General features: G+C 33.2%; 1 protein-coding gene across 1 annotated transcript; it reads right to left on the bottom strand.

Moving 5' to 3' along the window:
* Nucleotides 1–7,085: 7,085 nt before the first annotated feature.
* LOC116105534 (putative cysteine-rich receptor-like protein kinase 35) lies at nucleotides 7,086–9,835 on the bottom strand. The gene is made up of 6 exons (XM_031391939.1): nucleotides 9,070–9,835; nucleotides 8,458–8,630; nucleotides 8,089–8,299; nucleotides 7,737–7,971; nucleotides 7,492–7,642; nucleotides 7,086–7,400 (listed from the first exon to the last, which is right to left on the bottom strand). Exons 1-6 carry the CDS (start codon nucleotides 9,833–9,835, stop codon nucleotides 7,086–7,088), a joined length of 1,851 nt encoding a protein of 616 aa, XP_031247799.1.
* Nucleotides 9,836–10,638: the final 803 nt, after the last annotated feature.

Below are 10,638 nucleotides of genomic sequence, written 5' to 3'. Positions count from 1 at the left end.
GATTACATGTAATCGGCTGGAATGTCCTTGTGATTATTGATTGAATGGTGTTTTAAAATGATGGGAGTTAAGGTAATTTGGCTGGAAAGTGTATTAGGTTATTGAGAGGTTGTCAACTGGGTTGAGTTTTGGGTAAGCTTTGCTTGTCAAATGCTTGGAAACGTTAGCCTTATNGCAGTTTTGGGTTTTTTCTATGTGTAATTGTTGGAGGATTTCCTTAATTAATTAATTTCTTTTTGGGTTTGGACTTAGGAATATGAATCCTTGTAAAACTAGGTTTAGTATTTTAAACCTAGTATATAAATACACTTTTCTCTTGTAATGAGAGATAACAAACAATAAGACAACTTCATTAATTGTAAACGAGAGAGGTAAGACAATATTAAAATAATATTTACTTTGTTGGACGTAACCTGTTAATTGGATGAAGCGGGTAAATTGCGCGTTTGTTTCTTTCTCTTTACTGTTTGTGTTTGTGTGTTTTCTGTTTATTTTGTTTTTCGTATATCTCTATTTTGTTCAATTTCTAGACTCTTAAACTATCTTAAGATCACCAAGTTTGTTATCGCAAAAGCCTATAATCATCTATCTAGCTACAATTTTTTGAACCCCAAAACTATAAACATTGGATCTAGTGTTACTAAATAGCTAAGAGTACTATTAGCAAAACAAGTAGACTCATTGACAATAATTAATATAAACAAAGAGTAGTGCATTCATCCTGTTCGAAATATACATTGGGTGTTTGAATCAACATCATCTTTTGCAAAATCAAGTTGCGGACATGCATCTTTATACCAAGACGCTAAACACGATGTTTTCCAAAAGCTTGGAGCACTACTTAAGAGTTACGCCCATATGTCAAGTTTAAGGGGCGTTGAATATTAAACTTAATTTGGCCCATGACTTTCTGGGGTGTTTAATTCAGGTTGGGCCTACACAGGTTGCTAATCCAACTTTGTCACCAGTCCATATTTACTCCCACATTTTTGTCGTGTATTTAGCCCAAATATAAAGTTTTGTGTCCAGAAATATCATGTGAAAATATCTCAATTACTAAAGGAATTGTCAGATATACAGTTATAAAGGAGTGTACGTAGTGGATCTAATTTTTTAGCGGAGTTAATAGGTTTAAATTTGTGTATATAAAGCTCGTTTGGACACCATAGAAAGTGATAACCTCTTTCCATTTTGTACCAGCCAAGTTGATGAACCAATACAAACGCCTCTCCGAGTTAAGCAGAGCTTCTCAACACAAAATAATGTGAGTGAAAAAAGCAGAATTAATCTGCAAAATGGGAAACTCATATTCTGATTAATACTTGTAATAACCAACTCTGATCCAAGTTAAGTAGTTTGGCAATTGAGGACGCTGTTGTAGGGAGAGGAAAATATGGAAAACAACGATCATGATAATGAACACCATTTGAAAAGCTGCATAAAACCGGAGTTGTTATCGATTACCTCTTTTGCGTTACATGCATATAAATATATATAAAGCAAGAATAGGTTATGGAGAAGGAATTAGTTACTTGAAACAAAAAATTGGCTCTGAAATATCAATTAATACTGGAGAATTCTTGCTTTCTTATATGTAATAGTATAATTAATTTGATTGATTAGTAACAATGGATATCATAAAGAAGTGTCAGAGTTTGGACTAGAAGGGAAGCAAAAGAGACAGAACACTAACGAAGATCGCTAACAAAGAAAAGACTTGACAATAGTAGCAAATTGTGCTAAAGAATGTCGAGAACAATAGAGAGAAAAGAATACTTTTTGTATTACTTGTGTATTTGAAATGTGTACAACAGCCTATTTATACAATGGCTGTAAGTGCAATAAAGGAAATACAATAAAAATCTTTAATTATAAAAATATTATGGTAATCAATCAATTAGCACATTAGCAATAATTGCCTAATTCCAACATGCATATCTTCAGCATTCCATATTTCATCAAAAAGTATGCAGGACCCTACAAGATGTAAATAATAGATTTGATAAATCTATGGATGTTATTTAAGCAAATGTTAAACAAAAATAAAAGGTTCTAGCTTTTAACTCAATAAGTCTTCCCTGCCCTGACAACAAAAACTTCTTTGGGTCAATCAATGGTGACGAAGTTATGCTNAAAAAAAAAAAATTTACTTGACTTACCTCCCGCATTTTGACGTATTTGTCTTGAGATGATTACAAAGCACTTGACGTTTGTTGTGACAATGGCATATTAGCTGCTGAACTGCTGTTCACGCCGAGAGGCTGAATAATTACCAGTTCGGTTTGGCGATTAACCGGTTTTGAACCGTTTGTTTTGTTTTTATATTTAAATTAAATAAAAGGATGAAAATTGAGTGATTCACAACACACCATTGACACACTTCTTAAAGATGAAAATTGAACCACAAACATCATATAAAATCCAGCTGCAAGGTATTTCAAAATTCATTCAACAACAAAAGAAGGAAGTTTAATTGTCTAGCAAAGATAAAAAGACAACAACAAATTAAAGCAGAAAAGAAAAATAGACTAGTAAGCAACTGCATGCCCTTCGTCTCTTTATCTCTTTTTGAAAATACATAGCATTAGGATGTCCAGCTAATAAGGCATGAAAGTTTAGACAAAAGGAAGTGAGTTAAATGTTGCTATCAAAGGATAATACGGAGACAAATATTGTAAATGCCATTACAACCGCAATGCAAAGATTTTACTTCCATATGAAAGCCCGAACAAGATCTTAAATCTCTCAACATCCTTAAAGAAATAATTATACAAACAAAAAATTACAGTGGTTCAAAAAATTAAAACATACCAAAAAATTTCCCCAAATCTACATGTCTTTGCCGAACGAAATATAATGAACGAATTTGGGTGCAAATAAAACGTACAGTTGTTCAAATTCAAACTTCTATCCCCAAAGCCTTCTGCTCAAAATGCCAAAGCTGAATGCGAGGAAGAGGAAAAAATTTGCCGAAAACACAAAAACCCCTTTAACAAAATACAAAATTTAGAAGTTCCCAGAAGGGGATAAGATATGATGAATTGTAGACAACAGACTATTATCTAGTGGACTTACGATACAAAGGACCCGAAGAGTGAAGATTGAAGTGAAGATCGTAAAACCGACAGTTGGCACTCGGGCGCAGCACGGCAGCAGCGCGTGAACATGAATATAATTTTGTATTTTTAGATTTAAGAATTATGATTTAATATTTTATAAAAAACCGGTTTCTGTTAACCGGTTTTTTGGTGGACTGACGTGGTAAATGTCTGATGTGGCAGAGTTATTGGCAAGCATTTATTTACTTATAAAATGAATTTATATAGCCTAAGTTTAGTGAGTCCACAACTCTATGCCTTAAGTTATCATATTATTTGGAATTATCAAGCTTATTCTATTGCTAATAATTTTGCCAACATATCCTTCAGATGAATTATTAAAAAGACCAACATATCAAGAAGGCTCGGAATTCCATTCTGATCACATAAAAGGGAAATCAAAATAAATCAACAGGGTATGTATTTCTTTAAATAAACTCCAAAATTTTATGTTCCTACTCAATTCAGCAACAAAATTAATCCATTTTAGCTTGTGAGAATTTCAGGACATACGTTACCAATCTCAAAAGCTACATTATATAATTCATCTAGTCCAGTTACAAGATCTAAAATTAGTAAATCATTAACCGATGAAGTGCTACTTGACTAATCTTCTTTTAATTGTTCTATAAATTTATTTTATTCATTTTGTTTCAAAAAAGTAGGTCTCTTTGGAATAATTAAAAAAAGAATTCTCATTTTTTAGTATCATGAAAACTTCCAACATGGACGGTCAAGGATGAGAATCTTAATACGCTGTTATCTTATCTCAAGATCCTTAATTAAAGACTTCTATTCATTAGGAGAAAATTCAAAATCTTCTATCAATTCACTATTTTGTTTTCTCTTTTTCTTTCATGTAGTTGGGGTTGGGAAAGTAGACCTAATTAATGTTGTCATTTAAAAGTTCTGGTCTTCTTCTTTAGCAAAGATTTGACAGCATACAGTTAATGACACGGCATAGAAGTTAAAATATATCCAGCTATAATGTGGGGGCCTTAAAAGGAAAAAGAGATAATTAATAATTGTCGTGGAAATATATTGGCAAACAATAACCGAGTTGCCACTTGCCATAGAAGTCTTACGGTCAAAGTAAACGAACTAGAGATTGTTAGAAATTAGAGTAAAAATATGTGAAGAATATCTTATACACACTTAGACACAATATTTGCGTGGTTAGATATAACTCGTCTATATCTACGGATAAGAGAAATCTATTATAATTTCATAAACATGATACACAAGAGTGTTTAATACCATCAACCTATTACATAAGGTGGGAGCAATCCCAATTTTTAAGACACTCTATCCTGTCATGTTTAATAACTGTTACATCAAAATTCTCGTGATCTCACATTTTTTCTCTCATAATCATGAATTGGTTCTCACCTTTATATTTATAGATAATATATGAGACATTCAATTTCTAATAGGATTCATATTTATATTCTTAATAGGACTCTCATAATTTAATTTCATTCTCCTACTTTAACTCAAAGTAATGTCATAAACCAATTCTACTTTCCTAATTCAACTCACAATAGAAAAAGTAAAGAAAATATTCCCAAACTTAGGCTCCGTTCAGTTCACAATTTTGCGTTTTTGGGAAAAGTTTTTTGAAAAAAGTTAAAAAAAAAGTTGAATTGGACGGGTATTACGATGTAAGATTTACAAATTTAAAATACCCCTTATGTTTGTTTTTTTACAAAACACCTCTTATAATAAAACATTAAAAGTTAACAAAAACACCCCCAATCCACCCTCAAATACGGACAGCCGACCACCACCACCGGAAGGTGGCCGGAGTCGCCGTAACAAAAACATTAAAAATATTTAGGGGTATTTAATTGAATTAACAAATTTAGGGGGTTTAAAAAATGTTGAATAAAGTTGAATAATATTGTGGGCTTCGTTTGGTTGGATTTTGGGAATACTACTTTTAGTATTCCCAAAAAAGTTAAACAGTAAAATACCCAAAAACTCACAATATTATTCAACTTTATTCAACATTTTTTAAACCCCCTAAATTTGTTAATTCAATTAAATACCCCTAAATATTTTTAATGTTTTTGTTACGGCGACTCTGGCCACCCTCCGGCGGTAGTGGCCGGCTGTCCGTATTTGAGGGTGGATTAGGGGTGTTTTTGTTAACTTTTAATGTTTTATTATAAGGGGTGTTTTGTAAAAAAATAAACATAGGGGGTATTTTATAATTTGTAAATCCGCGGCAATTCAACTTTTTTTTTAACTTTTTTCAAAAAACTTTTCCCAAAAACACAAAATTTTGAACCAAACGGAGCCGTGAGTTTTTGGGTATTTTACTGTTTAACTTTTTTGAGAATACTAAAAGTAGTATTCCCAAAATCCAACCAAACGAAGCCTTAATTTTCCTATTTAAGGAGTCTAAGTTTAGTGATTCTTCCTTAAACTCCATGCCTTTACCTTTATTCCACAACTCATATGCATGAAATTATCATATTATTTGGAATTATCAAACTTATTTAATTGCTAATAATTCAGGCCGCAACATCTTCGTCAATTACCAAAACGTGTTTGCATTCTAACATAAATACTGAAACCTTAACTTAATGTTTTCTTTGTAAGAAAAAACAATTGGGCTTTCCAAGAGAATCTTGGATCAATAACCCTTTTTAGGATATTCATTTTTGTATGCATTATCTGATTATACTTTGAAGAGGCACATTAGGATTAACTAGAGTTTCCAATTTATTTGCAGGTACTATTTCTAAAGAAGTTAAAGGTATCAGAGTGGGCTTTAATTAATATTGGAACCCTGTTGAAGTTGAGCCATGAGGATGATTGTGCAGATTGATGAATAGATACTTTCCCTGGTGAAAGAACAAGTTCATATTTATTAATTGGAATGAGCTGGCTTTAAGACCATCCATTGATGCTCTGCTTTTGCAAAATTCCCCATGTAATTTGTTTCTTTTTCACTGATTTTTTGTCAATCTTATTTGAAAATTTAGCGAAACAATGATTTTTAAGTTATTTCATTAAACGGGATGCAGGTAGGGAATTAATCATGTCTAGCTTGTCAGAGTTCCAAGACACAGTAGAAATCTCAAAAGCTTCATTATTCGATTCATCTGGCTACCAAATATGAAATTGTTACGTCATTAATTAATTAATTACCCTCTGAATAACCCTCCAACTGCATTGTTGATTTATGTGTTTCATTTTGTCTTGAGAACGCATGCTTTCTAAGAATCATCATATCTATAGTTTCATTTTTTAGTATCAAGAATACTTATGGTCTTTCAATTAGGCATTCTTGAACACATAACAGAGCTATTTGCAAGCATCTTGTTAATTTACATGATGAATGTGTATCTTCTAGTGATTTATCTATAAACTTCATACTCGTACCATTATTTTTTTTCTTCATGACCAAGAGCGTCCGAGCCAACTTGCATGAATCTCAATTAGTCATCCGGGACCTCGGAACCACCAGCCGAGTAAAAGCATTAGTCCTCCAGGACCTCGGAACCACCAGCCGAGTAAAAGCTCCAGTCCTTCAAATTGTTTTTATGAATTCTTTAAATGCTGAAATAGATGGTGAAGGTATCTGTGTTAACTTTAATATTGGAGCCTGTTGAAGTTAAGCGATGAGAAGGATTTGTTGGAGACAGATGAACAAATCCTTTTTCTGGTGAAAGAACAAGTTCATATTTTCTTGCGCCAGTTTTAAGGTCATCCATTGATGCTCTGCTTTTCCAAAATTTCTATTTATGCTCTGCTTTTGCACATTTGCCCAATAAATGTGCTTTCTGTTGCACAGATTTTTGGTTTATGCTATTTGAAAATTTAGAGTAACAATTATGTTAATTGATGAATAGGGTAACATAAAACAACACCTAATAAATTTAACCCACACTGCAGCAAAGGGATGAATGCTGTTTAGTTTGCCAGAATTCCAAGACACAAATTATCAATTACCAACCTCAAAAGCTAATAGCATATAATTCACCTGGCTACAAAATCTGAAATTGTTACATCATTAATTGATGAGGTGCTCCCTGAATAACCTTCCAACTTTCTTGCATGTTTATTCTGTTCATTTTGTTTCGAGAAAGCAGGCTTTTTTGGAATCATCATATTAGTGTTCACATTTTTTAGCATCGTGAAAACTTCCAACATGGATGGTCGATCAATTGGATTTTCTTGGACACACAATAGAGCTATTTGCAAGCATCTCAGTAATTTACAGGATGAATATGTATCATCTAGTGATTCATCCATAAACTCCATGCCTTTACCATCATTCCACAACTCATATGCCTGAAATTATAAAATTATTTATTCTATTGGTAAGTACATTTTAATACACAGGTCTTGGAACCAATATTAGCTTTCAAAGAAATTAACTTACATAGTCTAGAAGGCTCAAACATTGATTCGGACCGTATAAAAGGGAAATCCTTTTGCCGCTTATGATTTGTAGAAGTAGAACCCCAAAACTATAAATATCAGATTTGGTAGAGTATATGCCTTTTCTAGCATACTCAGGAGGAACATAACCACTGCATTGGATTATCACAAAACAAAAACAAAGTAATATATAAGGCATGCAAAATCTTGAGACAATTATATAGCATTAGAAGTATAAAAACTTACATTGTTCCGACAATACGGCTTGTGTTTGCTTCAAGATCATCTTTACTAAATATTCTAGCCATGCCAAAATCTGATATTTTTGGCTTCATATCTCCATCTAACAAGACATTACTCGCTTTTAAATCTCGATGAATAACAATAAATCTTGAGTATTCTTGAAGATATAAAAATGCTTGTGTAACTCCAATAATATGCACACGTTTTTTCCAATCCAAAACAAATCGTCTAATGGGGTCTGCATCAAATTTAATTATAAGTTAATCATCAAGACTGTAACTACTCCAAGCTAATCCCTGAGAAGGAAAAAAAATATTGAAATGTTGTGTGCGAAAATTCAATGTAAAATTCTGACCAAAAAGGTAAGAGTCTAAGCTTTTGTTTTGCATGTATTCATAGATGAGTATCTTTTCTTCTTTGTCAATGTAAAATCCCAAAACTCGGACAAGATTTATATGTTGCAACTTGGCAGTAAGCATAACCTCATTCTTGAATTCCTCAAATCCTTGCATGGATGTTTTTGAAAGTTTCTTCACTGCTATTACTTGTCCATCAGATAATATTCCCTAGTAAAATACACTTTAGTTGGTACCTTTCAATAGATAAATTAAATTCTTTGAACTTTTTTATTCCTTTAAAAGTTAAATTAAAATTATAGCATGCCAAAAATATAGAGCTAAAGATTAAATATTTAATGATAAATATATAGCTTTACTACAGGTACCTTATAAACAGGGCCATATCCACCCTGTCCAAGCTTATTTTCACTTGAAAATCCATTGGTTGCTGCGTCTATATCACCCAATGTATATTCTATCAGATTGGGAACATTTCCATTAAAAGCAGATGCCTCTTTATTTGCTTTATCTTCGGATTCTTTAGTGAACCCCACCATCCCTGTCAACCGAGAGAGAGAGAAAATAATAATAATAATGATAATAACACACAAACATTAAACTGCTTATTATTTATTTATTGTAAAGAAACTGTGGAACCGACCTTTTAATTTGAGATCTCTCCTCCAGCGGTAAAATATCACAAATATTCCTAATAGAAGTACAACAGCTGCTGTTGTAGGAAAAAGGATTAATAACAAAGGCCTATTATTATTTTGTCCATTTTTATTATCTTCGTGAACTGAAGAATTATTATTTTGTCCATTTTTATTATCTTCGTGAACTGAAGAATCATTTATAGCAACTCCAGCTGGGGCCAAAAAAAAAAAAACACAATATGTTAACTACTGCGCGCGGGGATAAAGATCATAATTCGAATGAATAGGAGAGTGATAGTATTGATTGCATACAGTAGTTTGTTTCTTTTGATCATAGCTTACCTGCAGTTCTAGAAAGCACCCAATTATCATCGAAAGAGACTTCCCACACAAAGTAGCCAAGCAGCTTCTTCTCCTTGGCATAAGAAACCTTTGCTGTAATAGCCTCAACATCATCAAACCCAATCCAAGTTGTTCCCTCTGTCCAGTAATTCACCACATAAGTTGAGTTGTACCTAACACGAACATCAGGAGCATATTGCTTGATGTAATATTTTATTTGCTTGTAGGTCAAGAATCCGTCCGTTGAAATGGCAGGTCCCGTTGCTGGTGCACCAACACCATTGTTCCCAGGATTCTCGAGCGTCCATGAATAGCCATAGAAAGGCAAGTTCAAAACCAGTTTATTAGCTGATAATCCTCGATCGATCCATTCTCTTATACCGTAATCTGTGTTAACAAAAGTACTTGGGTCATACAGAGCTGCATGAGCGCTTGTAAGGATTGTCTTGAGAGGAGTGGTGTAACTTTCAGACACAACATGGACCCAGTCCAAATGTTGTTGCATCGTCTGAATAGGGTAACTTATTGAAGACACAGATGGTGAATGTGAAACCTGTGCTGTCAAGATCAGTTTCGAGTTGTTAGAGTTTCTTGCCTCTGAATCAATAGCAGCTCTCCACTCTTGAAGGAGTATTCCCATGTTGAACCCATCAGAGTTTGTCTCTGGATAATTCCAATAGAAGTCTATTCCTTGTAAACCGTAAAGTCTGGCTACTTTTATCGAGGAATTGATGAAGGATTTTCTGTAAGAAGAATTGCTTACCATTGAAGAAAAGGTTGAATAACTTACACCGCTACCCCCAACACATAGCAGTATAGCGACTGATGGGTTATTTTTTTTCGTAGTTTTTGCAAAGATGGACAAGCTTTCTTCATCAGCTGATGATAAAGAGAGTTGGTAGGAGGTGGAATTCACAACTGTATAAGCACAAGCAATGTGAGTGAAGAAAGCAGAATTAATTTTGGGAATGGGGAATCCGTATTTTGAGGAATACTTGTAATAACCAACCCTGATCCAATTAGTTTGCGCTATTGAAGGGCACAATTGTAGAGAGAGGAAAACATAGAAAACAACAAATATAATAATCTTGGGCACCATTTGAAAAGCTGCTTGAACCCAATTTCTTATCTATTAACTCTTCTGTGTTACATTTATACACATATCAGGAAAGCACTGTTGTATTTGTTGCCGACACTATTTTATACGTGATAGAAACTTCAACCTTTGCACAATATGAAATCAAATCAAGTGAAAAATATATGAAGTCGCCGCTAGAAAGGGATGTTGGTGGGGTAAGCAAAGAAGAGAAAACACATTTGAGTCAAAAAGAGGTTGACTTGACTTTTATTGACTTGTTTTAAGGCCATGTGAAAACGCATTTGCAAATATGAATAATAAAATCTTGACCTACTCAAAGACAATTATATATATATATTAAAAAAAAAAAAAAAGATTTACATTTCATCTAACTACCACGCCTTATTTGTCACGTCATTAATTGATAGAGTGCTCATTGAATAACCTTGTAACTATCTTGTATAATGCTTCTGTTTTGAGAAAGCATACTT

The sequence above is a fragment of the Pistacia vera genome, unplaced genomic scaffold (genome assembly GCF_008641045.1).
Source record: "Pistacia vera cultivar Batoury unplaced genomic scaffold, PisVer_v2 Contig50, whole genome shotgun sequence".
NCBI classification, from domain to species: domain Eukaryota; kingdom Viridiplantae; phylum Streptophyta; class Magnoliopsida; order Sapindales; family Anacardiaceae; genus Pistacia; species Pistacia vera.
The sequence above is the reverse complement of the archived record's forward strand: the minus strand, read 5'-3'. Positions and strand labels throughout refer to the sequence as shown.